At 43.7% G+C, this 21,473-nt stretch overlaps 1 protein-coding gene across 2 annotated transcripts in view; it reads left to right on the top strand.

Annotated features, from left to right (window-relative positions):
* The window catches only part of NF1 (neurofibromin 1), a 287,036-nt gene that overhangs the window by 232,205 nt on the left and 33,358 nt on the right, over positions 1-21,473 (top strand). For both annotated transcript variants that reach the window (XM_081945323.1, XM_081945324.1), the window contains 6 exons: positions 262-455; positions 2,418-2,558; positions 4,998-5,277; positions 12,898-13,112; positions 17,337-17,398; positions 17,528-17,642. In XM_081945323.1, coding sequence (XP_081801449.1) covers positions 262-455; positions 2,418-2,558; positions 4,998-5,277; positions 12,898-13,112; positions 17,337-17,398; positions 17,528-17,642 — 1,007 coding nt within the window. The remainder of the gene's footprint in view (positions 1-261; positions 456-2,417; positions 2,559-4,997; positions 5,278-12,897; positions 13,113-17,336; positions 17,399-17,527; positions 17,643-21,473) is intronic.

Below are 21,473 nucleotides of genomic sequence, written 5' to 3' on the forward strand. Positions count from 1 at the left end.
AATGTTGTTAGTTTCTTTTGTCAGTCAGCATCGTATCTCACACTACATTTGGTGACAAAGGCAACTTGCCTTTCAAGAATGGGGGCCTGGACATCACCAATCCAGGACCTCTTGGCGGAGAAAAACCCTTATTGGCTTTCTAGTACATTTTGCTTCTCCCCCCTCCAACAACTTCCAAGCTTTGTTCCCAAAGATAATTGGACAAAGCTTTTGCGCAATACTCTTTTCTAATATGTCTCTCTTTGGTTATTTGAATTTCAGGTATTGAATTAAAACACCTCTGCCTGGAATATATGACCCCCTGGTTGTTGAATCTGGTCCGTTTCTGCAAACATAACGATGATGCTCGGCGCCAGCGAGTCACAGCAATTCTTGATAAGCTTATCACAATGACAATAAATGAGAAACAGATGTATCCTTCCATTCAAGCCAAGATATGGGGTAGTTTGGGACAGGTACTGTTTTGGATTGATTTTCCCCAGCCTCACCCGCCTCTTGAGTTTTTGGTTGAAGAATAAACAATACATCCAGTACTTGATAATGCAAGATTATATTTATGTATCCTTCCCAAATGCCATTTCTGCCATGTCCGGGTGAAGTTATCGAAAGGACATGTACTAAAATCAAGTGTTCTGTGTTCAGAGTCATTGGAGGGTTTTTATTTACAATTTCTTCCCCGTGGTTGTAGGGTTTCTGCAGTGTCACCTAGTTTTTTTCAACAAAGCTATCGTTACCCGATAAGATAAGTGCTCATATTTATGAACTGGCTGGTTGCAAAGCCTGACACTGACTTGGGCCAAAAGGAAAGGATTGGACCAAGGTGACCAGCCAGCTTCTGTGCGTAAGAAAGCACTAGAACCTACATCATCCAGCACAGGAAATCAGGAGCCAGGCAGTTCAAATGAACATAGGGTGCTAATGCTCTCTACAAGAACCTGAACTACTAACAGTAAAAGCAGATTGGTGGTAGATAGGAATTCAAGGTGGGCTGGACTCACACCTCTTGTGGGTGGAAAGGGATTCAAGATTGATGAGGCATTTGACTCTTCCTTGAGGCTCAGCCTGGTCATTTCCTGCATCTTCTTCCTACTCCATCTACTACCTTAACTACACTGGCTCTTAAGGAAGTAGGTTTCCACGGCTAAGGGAGGATTTGGGTCTCTTCAGCTCCAAAGCCATTACCCCACAATGTCCTCTTTTCCCCGGTTCAGAGTAAATTATAAATATATATTTTAAACATTACTATAGCGTTTATTTGGATTTGTCTTTCAGGACTTTTGTTGAAAATAAGCTGGTAAATGAATCAAATTTCATGTGCAGAAAAACCAGCCATTTCTGTCAAAATCAACCTTCCAGCTTCTCACAGCTGTGGAAAGTTATTAAATTATTATTTTCATGGGTGAAATTCACAGAGCTCTGGGTTGAGCAATCTGATTAAAGAATGTACTCATTTTATCTCATTGTTTTAGAGGGCTCCTGGCAGGTAACCATTTCCTTATGATAAAAGTGATAAAAACATTTAGAAAAGTAAAATTCTCTACATTCATACTTAATTTTAATCCAAGGAATGTTTCTATATAATTAAACATTCAGGACACCGGATTAGTTATGTATTTATTTATTATCAAACCTTTATGCCACTAATCTCACTGAGGTGACTCTAGGTGGCTTACTGTATATGTGACTCAACCTTTTGATAGGCATTTAATACTGAATGATGCTAGCCAGAAGCTACTTACAATACCCAGATGAGCATAGATTAACACCAAGACTATTAAAAGCAAAATGATAACAATCAAAATCCTCATTATTATCTTCAAAAGCAAAAGTTTTTAAGAAGAGATTGGGCAACCATTAGTCTGAAAGGCATAGGGTTTCATGCCTGAGCAGGGGGTTGGATTAGAAGACCTCCAAGGTCCCTTCCAACTCTGTTATAGCAATAGCACTTAGACTTACATCCCGCTTTACAGTGCTTTTATAGCCCTCTAACCGGTTTACAGAGTCAGTCTATTGCCCCCAACAATCTGGATCCTCATTTTACCGACCTCGGAAGGATGGAAGGCTGAGTCTACCTTGAGCTGGTCAAGATTAAACTCCTGGTAGTCAGCAGAGTTAGCCTGCAATAGCAATAGCACTTGGACTTATATACCACTTCACAGTGCTTTTACGGCCCTCTCTAAGCGGTTTACAGAGTCAGCCTATTGCCCTCAACAATCTGGGTCCTCATTTGACCGACCTCAGAAGGATGGAAGGCTGAGTCTACCTTGAGCCTGCTGAGATTGGAACTGCCGAATTGCAGGCAGTCAGCAGAAGTAGCCTGCAGTACTGCATTCTAGCCGCTGCGCCACCACGACTCAACCACGGGTTATTCTGTTATTCTGTTCTTGACCACAGCTATTTTCTTGCCTTTTTGACAGATAACTGATCTCCTTGATGTGGTGTTGGACAGTTTTATCAAAACCAGTGCCACAGGAGGACTGGGGTCCATCAAAGCAGAGGTCATGGCAGATACAGCTGTTGCTTTGGCTTCTGGAAACGTGAAGCTGGTTTCCAGCAAAGTAAGCATTCCCCTCTTGAATTTAACTAGTTAATCTCTTCAACGTGTGGATGGAAATCAATGAGTGGTCCTTCTTTCTCCTCCTTTGCTTGTCCTCTGTCCGTCTTTTGTCAGATAGTAGGGAAAGCGCTAACCGAATGGTACAAAACAGTGTCTACGTCGAAAAATATTACTGCTAACCCTCGACTTAAAAACCCTCGCTTAGTGACCATTCATGGTTACAGCAGCATTGACAAAAAGTGACTTGTGACCGTTTTTCACACTTAACAGCCAATGCAGCATCTCCATGGTCACGTGATCAAAATTTAGACCCTTGGCAGCTGACTCATATGTTCTGACGGTTGCAAAATCCTGGAGGCATGCGATCCCCTTTTTACGACCTTCTGACAGACCAAGTCAATGAGGAAGCCAGATTCACTTAACAACTGAGTTACTAACTTAGCAACTGCAGTGATTCATTTAACAACTGGGGCAAGAAAGGCCATAAAATGGGACAAAATTCACTTAACAAATGTCTCAGGTAGCAACGTAAATGTTGGGCTCAATTGTGGTCATAAGTCAAGGACTACCTTTATGATACAGCAAAAATAATATGAGCCTGTTGGTCAGTGCACCAGGCAGTTATTTAATTCTGGGAAGCTCAGAAGCTTTAAGGCGTTAGCAGACTCTGTTGTGAGCTGACCTCAAGAGTGTGTGTAAAAGTATTCAGTTTCAATGTTGTTGATCACATTCACTAGATTTTTTTTTACCTAGTTATCCTCCTCCACAAGAACAGCTTCAAAGAAACCTATTGTTCTCTGTAAACTGAAACTGGATTTCTAGGTTGTTGATGGGGTAGCTCTTGAAATACTGCTTGGTTGGCCCTTCAGCCAATCACAATACAATAGCATCCCAAAGGTGTTTTTTTCAAGAGGCAACTAGACTTTCTGGTTTTCTTCAAAGATGTTTCGCTTCTCATCCAAGAAGAAGTTTCTTGGATGAGAAGCAACCACGACTTCAAAGAAAAAACAGAAAGTCCAGTTGTCTCTTGAAAAAAAACACCTTTGAGAAAACCATGACCTGGAGGACTGAGGATCTCCATAAACACAGTAACATCTAACTTCTTTGGAAACTTTTCCCAATCGCTTATTTGATCTGTTGCTCATTTTAATTTCCAGTTTCTAAAGCTACTTAACTTCTTGATCACTCTGGGTAGCACACAAATTTAACAGGATGAAATAGAACAAGAAGTGACAGAATTCCAGGAAGTCCTCGACCTGTGACGGGTTACTTAGCAACTGTTCGAAGTTACGATTGACCCAAAAAGGAGGACTTACAACCTGGATTCGAAGTTTAGTCAGGCCCCCTCTGCAGTCATGTGGCATAACTCTGGGCATTCAGTCACAGAGCCGTTTGCCGCATCTGGTGGTCATGTGGCTGCATTTTATGACGGCTTTGCCTAAAATGGGCACTTCCAATTTTTGTCAAAATGATGCTCATAGCAAACGATTAACTGGATTCGCTTGACTGTGGAGCGGGGCAGGGCGGGGTGGGGAATCAGTGATTCGCTTGAGAACCACTGCAAAAATGGAAAAATCGAGTAAGTCACATGACCGTTACGCAGTCATAATGGGCAGGGTCGATTGCAGTTATAGGTCAAGGACATACGATCTTCCTAAAGTTCTGAGCTCTTTGTTTGATCATTGTCCTCGTCAATATAGGATTTAATATATGGGGGAAAGAGTTTGTTCTCAGTGGGGAAATCTTGATCTTGTTCCTCATTACAGATATATTATTAAATAAAGCCTACAATTGAGGTCTAAAGGCTTCCTGGAAGGAGCAGGTGTTGGGAGGTGATTCAAAGGAATGAGAAGTGGTCCTTAATAGGTTTTGCAGGACTTAATATCCATATTAATAATGAGAAAGAAAACCAACCCTCAAGATAACTTAGGAGTCTTTATCAAAATGCACCAAAAATTTTCTGATGCCTTTTCCCCTGGGAAGGCTTAGATCAGGGGTGACAAACTCGATTTCATTGAGGGCCACATCAGGTTTGTGTTTGACCTCAGGGGGGCCGGGGCAGGATGTGGCCAGGGGTGTATGGCCAGCTCGATGTCCGTTTTTGGCCACGATGGCCTTCTGCAGCCCTCTGTCAGCAAAAACGGAGCTGGGAGGGCTGTACACGCCTCCCCCCGAGCTCTGTTTTTGCTGGCGGAGGCACTGCGGGACGGTCCACTGTTTCTAGGGCGGCCCTACGGGCCAAATCTAAGCACTCTGTGTCTCGGATCTGGCCCGTGGGCCTTGAGTTTGACACTCCTATCTTAGATTGATACTTCCACCTCATTTCTTCCATGATTAGAGACACTTACTTAGGATCCTCATGTTCCTGAAAACCAAATTTTTGTTCTGGTGTCTAAAGCACACACCTTGTAACTCAACGTGACTGGTTGTTCCCTTCCAGGTAATTGGACGGATGTGCAAGATAATTGACAAGACCTGTCTCTCTCCAACGGCTACATTAGAGCAGCACCTCATGTGGGATGACATTGCCATTCTAGCCCGTTATATGCTGATGCTGTCTTTTAACAATTCCCTCGATGTGGCCGCACATCTCCCCTACCTCTTCCACGTTGTTACTCTGTTGGTGGCCACCGGTCCTCTTTCTCTCAGAGCTTCCACCCACGGCCTGGTCATCAACATCATTCATTCTCTGTGCACTTGTTCACAACTTCACTTCAGTGGTAAGTCTTTATTTAAGATTTATTTTTAAACCTACAGTAACATCCATCTCCTTTTGTCTGATGAGACTCGAGGTAGATTTCAGTGGTTAGTACACTCTCCCATATCTCTGTGGGAAGGTCCATTCCCAGAATTATTCCCCAATACCAGACTTTTTAGATTTACTAATTTAAGTAATAAGTCAAGGTTGACTCATCCTTCCATCCTTCCAAGGTGGGTAAAATGAGGAGCCAGAATATGCTGACTCTATAAACCGCTTAAAAAGGGCTGTAAAAGCAGTGTGAAGTGGTATATAAGTCTAAGTGCTATTGCTATTGCTAATAGAATAGAATTCTGTATTAGCCAAGTGTAATTGGACACACAAGGAATTTGTCTTCGGTGCATTGGCTCTCAGTGTACATAAAAAATACATTAATCAAGAATCATAAGATACAACACTTAGTGATAGACATAGGATACTAAATAAGCAATCAAATCATACTAGGAAACTAAATAAAACAATATAAATCGTAAAGTTACAAGAAACAAGGTTGCAGTCATGTGGGAAGAGATAGATACTAGGAAGGATGAGAAAAATAATAGTAATGTAGTAGTAAATAATTTGGCAATGTTGTGGGAATTAGTTGTTTAGCAGAGTACTGGCATTCGGGGAAAAACTGTCCTTGTGTCTAGTTGTTCTGGTGTGTTGTTCTATAGCATTATTTTGAGAGTAGGAATTTAAACAATTTATGTCCAGGATGTGAGGGGTCTGTAAATATTTTCACAGCCCTCTTTTTGACTCGTGCATTATACAAGTCCTTAATGGAAGGCAGGTTGGTAGCAATTGTTTTTTTTTTTCTGCAGTTCTGATTATCCGTTGAAGTCTGTGTCTGACTTGTTGGGTTGCAGAGCCAAACCAGACAGTTATAGGGGTGCAGATGACAGACTCAATAATTCCTCTGTAGAACAGAATCAGCAGCTCCTTTGGGCAGTTTGAGCTTCCTGAGTTGGTGTAGAAAGAACATTCTTTGTGGTTCTTTTTTGATGATTTTTTTTGGATGATGTAACTAAAGGATATTTTGCTTTGGACAGGTAGCTTAGCTTTCCTCAGTTTAATGTCTTCATCGTGTATTAAGAGACCTGGAAATTGAAATTCTAATACCTAATACTAACCTTCAGAAGGCTAATCCAGATTAGCCGCGCCTAATTGTTCAGCTCTGATGGTCCATTGCCCCTTTTGGTTCATTTTCTCCCTTGTTTCATTTCTCTGTTGGCCACAATGACTACCAGAACTCCAGCCATTGACCTGGTTGGAATCTAACTCATCCACTTGTCATACTTACATATAAAGATGTACCAACCAAGCCATGATGCCTTCTTCAAGAAAGAACGGTTGCAGGGACTGGGTGTGTCTAGTTTAATGAAAGGAAGAACCAGGGGAGACATGATAGCAGTCTTCCAGTATCTCAGGGGCTGCCACAAAGAAGAGGGAGTCAAACTATCCTCCAAGGCACCTGAGGGCAGAACAAGAAGCAATGGGTGGAAAGTAATCAAGGAGAGAAGCAACTTAGAACTGAGGAGAAACTTCCTGACAGTTAGAACAATTAATCAGTGGAACAGCTTGCCTCCAGAAGTTGTGAATGCCCCAACACTGGAAGTCTTTAAGAAGATGTTGGATAGCCATTTGTCTGGAACGGTACAGGGTTTCCTGCCTAGGCAGGGGGTTGGACTAGAAGACCTCCAAGATCCCTTCCCACTCTGCTATTGTATTGTATTGTAAATCACAAATTCATCCTACTTTATCATAATTTAGGATTGGAGTATGCATGTTGAATCCTGATAAAATTAATTGTACAGGTAGTCCTTGATTTAAACTTGTTTAGTGACCATTCAAAGATACAATGGCACAGAAAAAGGGACATGACCGTTTTTCAGAGTTATGACTTTTGCAGCCTCCCCATGATCATGTGATCAAAATTCAGAGGCTTGGCAACTGGTTCATCATATTTATGAGCGTTGCTGTGTCCCAAAGGTCATGCTGTCCCCTTTTGCGACTTTCTGACAAGCCAAGTCAACAGGGAAGCCAGATTCAGTTAACAATCGGATTACTAACCTAACAGCTGCATTGATTCGCTTGACAAATGTAGCAAGAAAGGTCAAACGATGGAGCAAAACTCCTTGAACAAACGTGTCACTGAGCAACAAAAATGTTGGGTTCAATTGTGGTCGTAAGTAAAGGACTACCTGTATTTAGTTCCAATTCAAATCAAGTGGAGATAAAGCATAGTAGTTTGCTTTAGCTACCAGCCGTGGTGGTGCAGTGATTAGAGTATCGTATTGCAGGCTGATCACCAGCTGCCAGCAGTTTGGCAGATCGAATCTCGCCAGGCTCAAGGTTGACTCAGCCTCCCATCCTTCCGAGGTAGGTAAAAGGAGGACCCAGGTTGTTGGGGGCAAGAGGCTGACTCTGTAAGCCGCTTAGAGAGGGCTATAAAATCACTGTGAAGCGGTATATAAGTCTAAGTGCTATTGCTATTGTTCCTGCTTTGGGTGTGGACCAGGATACAGGATATTTAATCTGTATCCAGTCCTAAACTTAACTCTACCTGTCGGATGTGTGTGAGTTTGTCTGCATGTATAATATTAAAATAACCAGAGAACTAAGGTGGTGACCTTGTGCTTAGCAGTTTATTTTCTTTAAAATGAGTGTGATGCTAATATTACAAGGAGCACTAGGATAACCTTTATGGCATCACAAGGGGTGCATGGCTCTGTTCATTGGATAGGATGAACCCATACAGACCCTCCAAACCCACAAATACCTCAGCTTTGAATCTATACTAAGCTACAATCACCTAGTGGCGAATTGTGGGATGAGAGTTTTTCAGTAGGGAAATATTAATTTAGGCCAGGGATCTTCAACCTTGGCAACTTTAAGCCTGGAGGACTCCCTCTCGGAATTCCCCAGCCAGGGGGATTTCAAGGGAGTTATATATAATAGAATAAAAAATGTAAAAATGCTCCTTTAAAAATTCAGATAATAATTAATAGTACTGATAGGAGAGAAGTTTTCTAGCTCGGATTTGAAATGAGGGGTCCTCTGCGCCCTCTGACTTGGTTGTTTTCTTGCAAACATTTCATTACCCAACTAGGTTAACATCTTCAGTGCTGATGTTGTAACCTAGTTTGGGTAATGAAATGTCTCCTCAGTTCTAAGTTGCTTCTCTCCTTCATTGGTTTCCACCCATTGCTTCTTGTTCTACCCTAGGTGCCTTGGAGAATATTTTGACTCCCTCTTCTTTGTGGCAACCCCTGAGATATTGGAACACTGCTATCATGTCTCCCCTAGTCCTTCTTTTCATTAACCTAGACATACCCAGTTCCTGCAACCGTTCTTCATATGTTTTAGTCTCCAGTCCCCTAATCCTCTTTGTTGCTCTTCTCTGCACTCTTTCTAGAGTCTCCACATCTTTTTTACATTGTGGCGACCAGAACTGAATGCAGTATTCCAAGTGTGGCCTTACCAAGGCATTATAAAGTGGTATTAACCCTTCACGGGATCTTGATTCTATCCCTCTGTTGATGCAGCCTAGAACTGTGTTGGCTTTTTTGGCAGCTGCTGCACACGGCTGGCTCCTATTTAAATGGTTGTCCACTAGGACTCCAAGATTCCTCTCACAGTTACTACTATTGAGCAAGGTTTCGTTTTTCTTGCCTAAATGTAGAATCTTACTCTAGGAATGTATGAGAGGGCTCTGTGGTTACCAGACTTTATGGGAAACCAGTCTCTTCTTGCCGATATCACGACTGTAGTTACTTTTGAGAGCGCATGACTGTGTTCACATGACTGATAGAATTCTACACCTTATATGAGGCCTTCAGAAAAACCACAGCGGGGTAAATATAAATAGGAAGGGACAAAGCAGAGAAGAAGTGAACTTTGGTATTGATTTAATCAGCTGGGCACACTGGCCCACTCATCAGAACAGGATTATATAATGTTTAGATTAGATTGAAGGGCTCCATCTAATTCAGTAAATATTTTATTTGAACTGTATTAATTAATCAATTAATCAGTGGAACAGAAGTTGCCTCCAGAAGTTGTGAATGCCCCAACACTGGAAGTCTTTAAGAAGATGTTGGATAGCCATTTGTCTGAAACGGTATAGGGTTTCCTGCCTAGGCAGGGGGTTGGACTAGAAGACCTCCAAGGTCCCTTCCAACTCTGCTGTTGTATTGTATTGTATTATGACAAACCTCTGTGACTCTTTGACAAGGTTGCTTAGCTTTCCTTGCCTCTCCGTCCTACCATTTCATCTCTATAGAAGGAAATTTTGGGGACAAAATAAAATAATAACTTGCCCCGTCTCTCAGAATGTTTTTATGATAGATTTCCTATATAGGTAGCCAGCATACCTGGGGAGTATTTTTTGCTAACTTCTCATATTTTTGGACACTCAGTGGCTAAGACGCTGAGCTTGTCGATCAGAAAGGTCAGCAGTTTGGCGGTTCGAATCCCAAGCGCCACATAACAGAGTGAGCTCCCATTACGTGTCCCAACTTCTGCCAACCTAACAGTTCGAAAGCACATAAAAATGCAAGTAGAAAAATGGGAACCACCTTTGGTGGGAAGGTAACAGCGTTCTGTGTGCCTTTGGCGTTGAGCCATGCCGGCCACATGACCATAGAGACGTCTTCGGACAGCGCTGGCTCTTTGGCTTTGAAGCAGAGATGAACAACCCCCCCCCCCCTAGAGTCAGGAATGACTAGCACATATGTGCAAGGGGAACCTTTACCTCACATATTTTTTACTTCTTAGATTTGATGCCCTATTAATTACCTAATAATGGCACAGCTGCTAGTGATTTTAATAAAGTGCAGCCTCTAAAATTTCCCCACCCAGTCCTCCTTTAGAAGTTAACGTCCCCCAAAGAGCTAGACAGCATTTCTTGAAAAGTACGTAACATTTCCAAACAGGAGGTTGTGGAAATATAATTAGAACATACAACTTCATTACGAAAGCAGTGCAAATAATTGCTTTCATAATAAAGGTGTAGTCCTCCTCAGAGTTGAAATAACGGAGTGCTTTTAACTCTTTAAAGATTCTGGGCTATAGGTTAGATCAGGGGTGTCCAAACTTGGGAACTTTAAGACTTGTGGACTTCAACTCCCAGAATTCCCCACTGGCTGGGGAATTCTGGGAGTTGAAGTCCACAAGTCTTAAAGTTCCCAAGTTTGGACACCCCTGGGTTAGATATATGCAGGTAGTCCTCGATTTACAACAGTTCATTTAATTACCTTTCAAAATTACAATGGCACTGGGGGAAAAAGGACTTGTGAATGTTTTTCACACTTATGACCGTTGCAGCATCCCTATGGTTACATGATCAAAATTCAGACGCTTGACAACTGACTCATATTTATGACGATTGCAGTGTCCCGGGGTCATGCGATCACGTTTTGTGACCTCCTTACCAGCAAAGTTAATGGGGAAGCCGGGTTCACTTAACAACTGTGTTATTAACTTAACAAATGCAATGATTCACTTGTCAACTGTGGCATGAAAGGTTGTAAAATTGGGAGGGAGGGGGAATTCACTTAACAAATGTCTCGCTTCACAACAGAAATTCTTGGCTCAATTGTGATTGTAAATCAGGGATTACTTGTATGTTGTTCTCTCTCCCCCCCCCCACAGTTCTTTTAAGTTAAATATATACAGAATAACTGGGAAAATAAGTTGGAAAATAAGTTGAACAAGACAATACCTTGAATAATATCCTCTGTGTGTGGCTCAAGGGGTAAAGTATATGCATATTACACTTTTAAAAAAAAATTCTTTGGAGCTTCCTCTGTGTTGGCAGTGCTGGATTTCAGATTAAATTTAACATGTTAGTTATAGGAATGCTAGCTTTCCTACAACTGAACTTGTAGGAATAGAATAGAATAGAATAGAATAGAATAGAATAGAATAGAATAGAATTCTTTTATTGGCCAAGTCTGATTAGACACATAAGGAATTTGTCTTTGGTGCATATGCTCTCAGTGTACATAAAAAGACAAGATACATTCATCAAGAATCATACAAGCTGGATATTATGAGAAGACTAATAGTAATAGTAATGCAGACATAGTGAATGGTTTGACAGTGCTGAGGGAATTATTTGTTTAGCAGAGCAATGGCATTCGTGGGAAAAACTGTCCTTGTGTCTTGGTGTCTTGGTGTGCAGTGCTCTATAGCGTCATTTTGAGGGTAAGAGTTGAAACAATTTACGTCCAGGTTGTGAGGGATTTGTAAATATTTTCACGGCCCTCTTTTTGACTTGTGCAGTACACAGGTCCTCAATAGAAGGCAGATTGGTAGCAATTGTTTTCTTAAATCTTCTTAAAGCTATAGTTGAAAAATGAAATCTCCATGTTAGCCAAATCCACGCATCTAGTGATACAGAGGAATAATCACCTGTTCAGATTTGTTTCCTGAGAAGTACACACACACACACACACACACACACACACACACACGCATATTTTAGTATGCCTGGAAAATATAAACATGTCATGTTCTTGTGATCCAGATTACCAAATGGTTCACAGTGTCAAAAAGCCTTTTGTTTCCTTATGTTGTTCAATATGTCAGAATTCTTCTTGCAGAAACAAGGAAATGTCCCCAGCTATCAAACAGAAGTTTCAGAAACCAAATGCATTTGCCATTGGTTTCAAATCCATATAACTGTAGGTTGCTTGTTCCAGTTGTACAGTATATTGACCAATTGCACTGGGTTTCATAGTTTTCCCAACGTCTAGAAGGCAGAAGCAGTTTAGGTTAAGAGAGCGATTTAAGGTCAATCAATAAAAAATAGACCAATAAAGCCAAGAATCACTAAATGTCTATGTGGTCATTCAAACTTCGCAACTTGCTTGTGCATCGTGGGCTTGCATGTCTGAATGAGGAAGTGGCTGGTGGGTGACTCCCAAGGCCAACGGAACTATATCTATATATAGAGTCTAAAAACATTGCTTTAACTTTCATGAATAGATATTAATATAAGCTATTTCCCAGAAGTTTGCGTTAGCATTTCAATTTTCTTTTTTTATTAGTTTATGATTGTTGTTATTGTTGTTGTTAGTCGAGAAGTCATGTCCGACCCATCACAACCCCATGGACAACATTCCTCCAGGCCTTCCTGTCCTCTATCATCTCCCGGAGTCCATTTAAGCTCACAAATACAAAAATAGGAAAGCAAATAGTAGGTGGGGAAAGGGGAAGGGAGAAATGTAGGAAAGAAAGGAAAAAAGAAGAAAAAGGCATTGATTTCCAATTCCCTTTGGTGCAGTAGAATAAGACAGTAATATCAAACCTCAACTTGTTACTTTTACATAAATATTGTAAATTAGCCATTTCTAAAATAACAAATCTACCTAATCAGAAAAGCCCAAAATCAAAGTTTCAATTTTTTCCCGCCTCGAGCACAAAGTCCAGAACCGGTTTCCAAGGAGAAACAAAGCAGTCAATTTGGCCATCTCTGCTAACGCCATCCATTTTTGCAGCCATTCATTCATTGTGGAGATCGAACCATTTCAATGTTTAAAGGTGGATCTGAAATCAAAATCTTTTGTCTGTTCTTTTTTTTTTTTTTTTTCAACAGAGGAAACGAAGCAGGTTTTGAGGTTGAGCTTAACGGAGTTCTCACTGCCCAAATTCTACTTGCTGTTTGGAATTAGCAAAGTGAAATCGGCAGCAGTCATTGCATTCCGATCCAGCTATCGGGACCGTTCATTCTCTCCCGGTTCCTATGAGAGAGAAACATTTGCACTGACATCTCTGGAAACGGTCACAGAAGCATTGCTGGAAATTATGGAGGTATGGCAAGGACGTCACGATACGAGTGTACAAACATGAATAAGATATTAGGGTTGCAAAAATATGTAATTTGCAGATGATTCAAGTAGCCCTTTTGTACATTGGTTCTGGCAAAGCATACACAGCAGAGATCAGAGTTAAGATAGCATTGACGTCTTTTAAGATGGGTTTTATTCTGATGTATAAACTTTTTCTGGTAGGAAATAAAAAAGAAAATATTACATTAATCTGATTGAGAATTTGTGCTCACAATCTAGTCCACATATACAGCAGAATAAAGTGCTGGAATGGATTATACACATCAGGAAAGGGATAATATTTTTAAGGTTTTAAACAAATGCCTTGCAAGTAAAACAAATATACATAAAGAAAAAGGATTTAGCCCAGACTGTTTCCTGATACATATACTGAACAAACGTGGATTAGGGTGTTGTTTTCATGTGGTAGAGCATTCAAAAATGAGCCTTTCCCACACTAACACAGTGTATTCTATCTTCCTATCTTAAAATTCAACTACCATTTCCTCTTCATGAAATAGATGGCTACTATGTATGTAGAGTCCCTTTGGGGAGAGGGGGCGGTCTATAAATTTAATAAATAAATTAATTAATTAAAGTATGACTAAGCAAAAGTGTGTGTGTGTGTGTGTGTGTGAGAGAGAGAGAGAGAGAGAGAGAGAGAGAAAGGGCGGGGGAGGAAAGAAACTATAATATTCTGTCTCGGGGGGTCTGAGAATAGACACTTAAATATGGACTGCAGCCACACTCAGTGGTTACAGGTAGTCCTCAACAGTTGAAGGGTCCTTGGTGCTCTCTGACAACAATTCAATAATTAGATCATAAATTGTTGCAGTCATGAAGTGAGATGCTCAAGTGATCATCTCGCTCAACAACTGCAATCCCAGCTGTCCCCATTGCAGTCATTCAGAAACTGCTTGTATCGTTACGCGGATGGAGCAAAATATCTGCCTGCAGAATAATAATAATAATAATAATAATAATAATAATAATAATAATAATAATAATAATAATAATAATAATAATAACAACAATTTATTTGTTAGCCGCACCCTCTCCCGAAGGACTCGGGGTGGCGTACAATAAAAACATATAAAATACAAATATGGACAAAACATAGACAAGAATAAAGACGTATACGTGTACATGGAGGAGGTAGACAGATGAGTGGAAAAAATTAAAATCACAATTTAAAATCCCCTAAGTAAAATTACAAAATTAAAAAACCCGTCAGGAGCGATATGAAATTATGGTTGAGCCAGGCCAGCTACTTGGAATAGGTGGGTCTTGAACTTTACACGGAAGGAGCGGAGGTCAGAGGTAGTCCTAATATCCGGAGGGAGGTCATTCCACAGGGCTGCGCCCGCCACAGAGAAGGCTCTGCTCCTAGGCGCCGCCCCTCGGCACTGTCTGGTGGACGGCACCTGGAGAAGTCCCTCTCTGTGCGAGCGGATGGGTCGCAGGGATGTATGGGGCAGGATACGATCCCGCAAGTAACTAGGTCCTGAGCCATGGAGCGCTTTAAAGATCGTTATCAGGACCTTGAAACGCACCCGATAGACCACAGGAAGCCAGTGCAGCTCGCGCAGGAGAGGTGTCACATGGGAGTACCTTGTACTCCCCATAATTACCTGCGCGGCCGCATTCTGGACCAACTGTAGTCTCCGAGTGCATTTCAAGGGAAGCCCCATGTAGAGAGCGTTACAGTAGTCCAGGTGAGACGTCACCAGCGCATGGGTGACTGTGCGTAAGGTGTCCCGGTCCAATAGGGGGCGCAATTGGCGCACCAGGCGAACCTGGTGGAACGCCCCCCTTGCCACGGCTGTCACATGGTCATCCATGGACAGCCGGGCATCCAGGAGGATGCCCAAATTGCGCGCCCGCTCCACGGGGGCAAGTTGTACGCCCCCGATGGCCAGAGATGGGATTAACTGGTTGAACCGGGGGGCCGGAACCCACAGCCACTCCGTCTTGGAGGGGTTGAGCTTGAGTCGGTTGTCATCCATCCAGACCCGTACGGCTTCCACACACCGGGACATCACTTTGACGGCCTCGTTGGGGTGGTTCGGGGTGGAAATGTACAGCTGAGTATCATCAGCGTACAGATGGTATCCCACCCCGAAACCACGAATGATCTCACCCAGCGGCTTCATGTATGTGTTGAACAGGAGTGGCAAGAGGACCGACCCCTGTGGCACCCCACAGGTAAGGGGGCTTAGGGTCGACCTCTGCTCCCCTGCCAACACACGTTGCGTCCGGCCGGAAAGGTAGGAGCCGAACCACCGCAGAACGGTGCCCCGGACCCCTAACCCCTCCAGTCGGTGCAACAGGATACCATGGTCGATGGTATCAAAAGCCGCCGAGAGGTCTAATAGGACCAGGATAGAGGAACAACCCCTATCTCTGGCCCTCCAGAGATCATCCACCAACGCGACCAAGGCCATCTCTGTGCTGTGCCTGGGGCGAAAGCCGGACTGGCGCGGGTCTAGATAATCATTTTCCTCCAGATGTCGTGGAAACTGATAAGCTACCACACTCTCTACAACCTTCGCCAGAAAGGGAAGGTTGGAGACAGGACGATAATTGGCCAGCTCCGTAGGGTCCAGGGAAGGCTTCTTGAGCAGGGGTCTCACCACCGCCTCTTTCAAGGCGGCCGGAAGAGACCCCTCACCCAACGAAGCGTTCACTAGGCCCAAGAGCCAGTCACGTGTAACCTCCCAGGATGCCAGTACAAGCCAGGAGGGGCACGGGTCCAGTAAACATGTGGTAGGTCGCAGTCGTCCACGCAATCTGTCCAAATCCTCGATGGCAACCAAGTCAAACTCCTCCCAGATTGGTTTCTCAAGACTCGCCACGGACGTCTCCACTGGGCCACTGAAAGGGACCTAATCCTTCCGGATTTGAGCAATTTTATCCTGCAGATATTTCCCAAATTCCTCTGCCCTGCCCTGTAAAGGGGCCTCCCGCGGCCTCTGAAACAGGAGGGAGCGGGACACCCGAAACAGGGCGGCAGGGCGGTTCTCTGCGGATGCAATGAGAGCGGCACAATATTGACGTTTGGCCGCTCTCAATGCCACAAGGTACGTCCTTAAATGGGCTCGTACCTGTGTTCGGTCAAATTCGGAACGGGAGGATCTCCAATGACTCTCTAGGCATCTCTTGCGGCGCTTCATCACCCTTAGCTCCTCGGTAAACCAAGGGGCCAGGGTGGATCGTTGCCGCCGGAGAGGCTGCAAAGGCGCCACCCGGTTCAAGGCCCCGGTAGTCGCATTGTTCCACGTGACTACCAGGTCCTCTACCCGAGGGTGGGTCAGGCAGCTCCCCTCCATGTGCTGAAGGGAACTGCAGTGCTGGACTGGAGAGAAGAAGCTCGGACTTTCATGATCCAAGTGTTCTCTTCTCCCATCTTCCCTTTAGCTCCTGCTCACCTAGTATGCAATGGAAAAGCACGTGAATGCGAGTAGATAAATAGGTACTTCTAAGTTCGGTAGGAAGATAACAGTGCTGTGCAACATCACACATGGCCACATGGCCATGGAAACATCTTTAGACAGTGCTGTCTCATTGGCCCTTGAAACGGGGATGAGCACTACCACCTATAGACAGCGACTAACAGGGTAAAATCCTCCAGGGACCCCCTCTTTGAGAGTACAAACGCTGTTGCAGAACATCTGTCAGGCCGTGCTTTTGCCCTCCAAGAGGCTGGGTGTGAAAAATGCCCCTCCTGAGATTCCCTCCACTTTCAGCCAGCTGCCAAGACCCCCAGAGGGAGTCCTCTGGCCAGGCAGCAGCACTTTGCATTGACTTTCTGGGGAAGCCAGCAGTGATCACACATGATCGCAGGGCATTCAGCAGCCCACCGTAAGTGCTGACAGGTTGCCCAGTGCCCAAATCGCAATCACATGACCGGTGTGTGTGCGTGTGTGCGCGTGCTGTAACGGTTGTAACTTTGGGCACAGACCATAAGCCCCTCCGACACAGTTGTAACTTTGGACAGTCTCGGAATGAATGGGCATTAAGTGAGGACTGATTGTTTAAGGCTGTCAGCAGAACAAAAATAAAGAGAAAATGGATGTCGTTTTTTCAGTCCCCAAGTATGTGAATGAAAAAACCACAATTGTCCCTGTTCCCGAAATGCTCACTTTTGGTTGAGTGAATGCTTTAATGCGACCTAATCAGATCATCTGACCTTTTGATCTTCCTGCAGGCGTGCATGAGAGATATCCCAACCTGCAAATGGCTTGACCAATGGACGGAACTAGCTCAGAAGTAGGTCATGGTGCCCTAAATTACAAACTCTGCCTGGGGTCACTTTATTACTTCCTCTTTCTGTTTGAGGCACTTTTGTTGGTGTTCTTATTCTGGCAGGCTTTAATTACCGGCTTTTTTCCTTGACAGGTTTGCATTCCAGTATAATCCGTCCCTCCAGCCCAGAGCCCTTGTGGTCTTCGGTTGCATTAGCAAACGGGTGTCACATGGACAGATAAAACAAATCATCCGGATTCTGAGCAAGGTGTGTCTTTCCGGAACTTAAACTTTCTTTTCTCCCTCCTGCATTTGCATACAGGCAGTCCTTGATTTATTATCACAGTCGGGACCAGAATTTCCAATATTACGCAACATAGTTGTTAAGTGAGTCATGCCCAATTCCATGAGGGTTTGTGGTTAAACAGATCATTGTATTTGTTAAGTGAATCATGTGATTATTAAATGAATCCAGCTTCCCCCGTCGACTTTGCTTGGCAAAAGCTGGCTTGGAAGGTCTCATGTGGCAGTCACATGACCTCGATATGCTGCAACCATCGTAAATACGAGCCAGTCACCAATCACCCAGATTTTGATTACATGATTGGAGATGCAGTAGCAGTCATAACTGCAAGGACTGGTTGTAAGTCATTTTTTCAGTGCCATTATAACTTTGAATGTCGCTAACCGAATGCTTCTAAGTTGAGAACCATTTGCACTGAATTTAACACTGAGTGGAACAAGTGTTTGGCTTTTTTTCCCTTCATGCTGTGGAGAAAGAGAAATTTTACCATAGGTTGTTGTCAATTCCCCCCCCCCCCTCCATCTTCCCTGAGTCTTTATGCCACTTTATGCCACTGGTTCGGTTCGATGCTGGGGTTCAGGACCCCGGACAGCACCCCGGTGGAGCTGCTAGAGCAGTGGTTCTCAACCTGTGGGTCGGGACCCCTTTGGGGGTCAAACGACCCTTTCACAGGGGTCGCCTAAGACCGTTGGAAAACACATATTTTCAATGGTCTTAGGAACCAAGACACCAATTTTATGGTTGGGGGTCACCCAGGGGTGGGTTCCTGCCAGTTCTAACCTCTTCTATAGAAGAGGTTCCACAAATCTACAATTCTGTTTAGAAACAGTTCCAGCTCCCTCCCCCCGCCCGTCCGCACATCATCAAGGATTTTTTTTTCTAAAGGGTTAGGGGTGCAACTTGTAACTTGACAGCTTTAAGACTTGCGTGCTTCAAATGCCAGAGTTTCTGAGACAACATTTTGGTTGTTAAGCAAGCGCATTGTTAAGTGAGTTTCACCACATTTTACAAGTTGGCCATGCCCATGCAATCACATGGCTGGCAAGCCACTCCCACCCGGTCATATGGCCGGCAAGCCACTCCCACCAGGTCACATGGATGGCAAGCCACTCCCACAAAGCAGGCCACACCTACAGAAGAGGTTCTAAAAAAATTTGAAACCCACCACTGGGGTCACCACAACATGAGGAACTGTATTAAAGGGTCACGGCATTGGGAAGGTTGAGAACCACTGGTCTAGAATTTTTTAAAGGGGATTCAGGTTAATGTCAGGATTCCTAGTAACACCCCCAAACGAAAGAAGACTCCGAGGCTTGAGTTTCCTCAAAGTTCCATTTTATTGGAGATGTCACATTAACACATCTGGGAAAACCCGAATCTGAAAGCTTTTCCCCACCCAAGTGAAATATTAAGTCCCTGCCCAGCACCCACATGTCCATCACGTGGCCCAATCAGGCACCATCCAAAACAGGAGAGTTGTGTTGTAGAAAATTAAATGTAATACCACCATTAAAAAGTCTGGTTTTTATATTAGGCAAGGCTATACTGGACCAAAAGCCTCTCTCTCTCCTATCCCTGAAATCTAGTTCCAGCCCTCCAGGCGATGTCAGTGCAGTACACTAAATGCATCAGCATGAAGTCAAAGGAAACCTTTGGGGACAGGCAGTTTTAGGGAGTGTCCCCACAGTCACTTTAGCCTTTGGCTGGACATTCAGTCTCAAAAGACGATGGAACCGTACTCTGGAAAGAGGTCCAAAAGCAGCATCCGGTGTGGCTTAAAAAGGGCAATTTGAGAGTGGCAATCCCTTCCACACTGATGGCAGATACATTCTGTCCCCTGCCCAGCCCCAGATTTCGCTGGTTCGCTGGCTCTTTGCCTCAGCCAGCCGAGCAAGTGTCTCTTCGAATTGGGGGAGGCCATGCTGCGCCTTTAGCCTCCAAGCTGAACGATGAGAGGTCAAGGTTTCCCAGCTGATAATGTCCTTTCCCGAGGCCTTTAGATCCCTCTTACAGATATCCTTACATCGCAGCTGTGGTCTCCCTCTGGGGCGCTTTCCCTGCGCCAATTCTCCATCTAGGAGATCTTTTGGAATCTGACCATCGGCCATTCTCACAACATGCCCAAGCCTTTGGCTACTCAAATAATAAAGGGCCAGTGAGAAAGGTAAGGAATTAACAGGTCTATAATAGAGAAGGCTGGTCTCCTTCAGCTCTGCCTTTTTCCTCAGATCATTGAGGCTGCCTCTTGTACAGGTAATCCTCGACTCACGACAGTTCATTTAATGTCTGTTCGAAGTTACGACAACACTGAAAAAAAACTCTTCAGAATGTTTTTCATACTTACAGCCATTCAGTGCCCCCATGATCGTGTGATCAAAATTCAGATGCTTGGCAACTGGCTCGTGTTTACGACGGTTGCAGTCTCCCAGGGTCACGCGATCACCTTTTGTGACCTTCTGACAAGCAAAGTCAGTGGGGAAGCCAGATTCACTCAACAACTGGGTTATTAACTTAACAACTGCAGTGATTCACTTAACAACGATGGCAGGAAAGGTCGTAAAATGGGGCAAAACTCACTTAACAAATGTCTCACTTAGCAACAAAAATTTGGAGCTCGATTGTGGTCGTACATTGAGGACTATCTGTATAGCATCCCATGAAACTGTTTGGGGCCACAAATTCAATTTGGGTAATCAGATCAACTCAACAGTTGGAAGTAAAACCTGATGAGCTTTTAATAAATATCCAGTGCTGGTCATCTTTGATACCATGTACTAAATCTCATTTCATATATGCATGTGCACACACACACACAGATCACTAGATACTAAAATACTAAATCTTTCCCTCATTTTATGAGAGAGAGAGAATTGTGTTTTATTTGGATCTACTCATAATGCTTTTTCATTCCCTGAGCTGGGGTGAAATGCTACCGGTTCGGATCGGTTCGCCCAAACCGGTAGTAAAAAAAAAGCTACCAGTTTGTCCGAACCGGTAGTAAAAAAAAAGCTACCAGTTCGTCTGAACCGGTAGTAAAAAAAAAAAGCTACCAGTTTGTCCGAACTGGTAGTAAAAAAAGCTACTAGTTCATCCGAACCAGTAGTAAAAAATGCTAACAGTTCGTCCGAACCGGTAGTAAAAAAAAAGCTACCAGTTCATCCGAACCGGTAGTAAAAAAATGCTATCAGTTCATCCGAACCGGTAGTAAAAAAAAAGCTACCAGTTCATCCCAACTGGTAGTAAAAAAAAAGCTACCAGTTCGTCCCAACTGGTAGTAAAAAAATGCTATCAGTTCATCTGAACTGGTAGTAAAAAAAAGCTACCAGTTCATCCCAACTGGTAGTAAAAAACAAGCTACCAGTTCATCCGAACCGGTAGTAAAAAAAACCTAACAGTTCGGGTGACCTGGTATTTCTGACAATCAGCTGTGATGCACGATTTATATTAGCTAGAAAGCAGGATTTCCTGCTTTCTGGCTAATCTAAATTGTGTGGCACAGCGGATTCCCTTCCTCATAACTTACCTTTGCAGGCACGCTCACTAGCAAGCTTCGCCCACCTACCTGGACGTCAGCATGTCCATTTTTGACACTCTGTGCATGCACAGAAGAATCCTGCTCTTGCGTGAAACGTCCTGCGCTTGCACGGAATGTCCTGTGCATGTGCAGAGGTGGTGCGTGCTCACATTTGCGAACTGGTAGCCAAGGTAAATGGATTTGACCCCTGCCTTGAGCTAATGCTACTGCTGTATACAAGTGGACATGTGCTAGCCAGGAACGTACTGGTAGAACAGATA

This window comes from Natrix helvetica (assembly GCF_964273705.1).
Source record: "Natrix helvetica genome assembly, chromosome: 2".
NCBI classification, from domain to species: Eukaryota; Metazoa; Chordata; class Lepidosauria; order Squamata; family Natricidae; genus Natrix; species Natrix helvetica.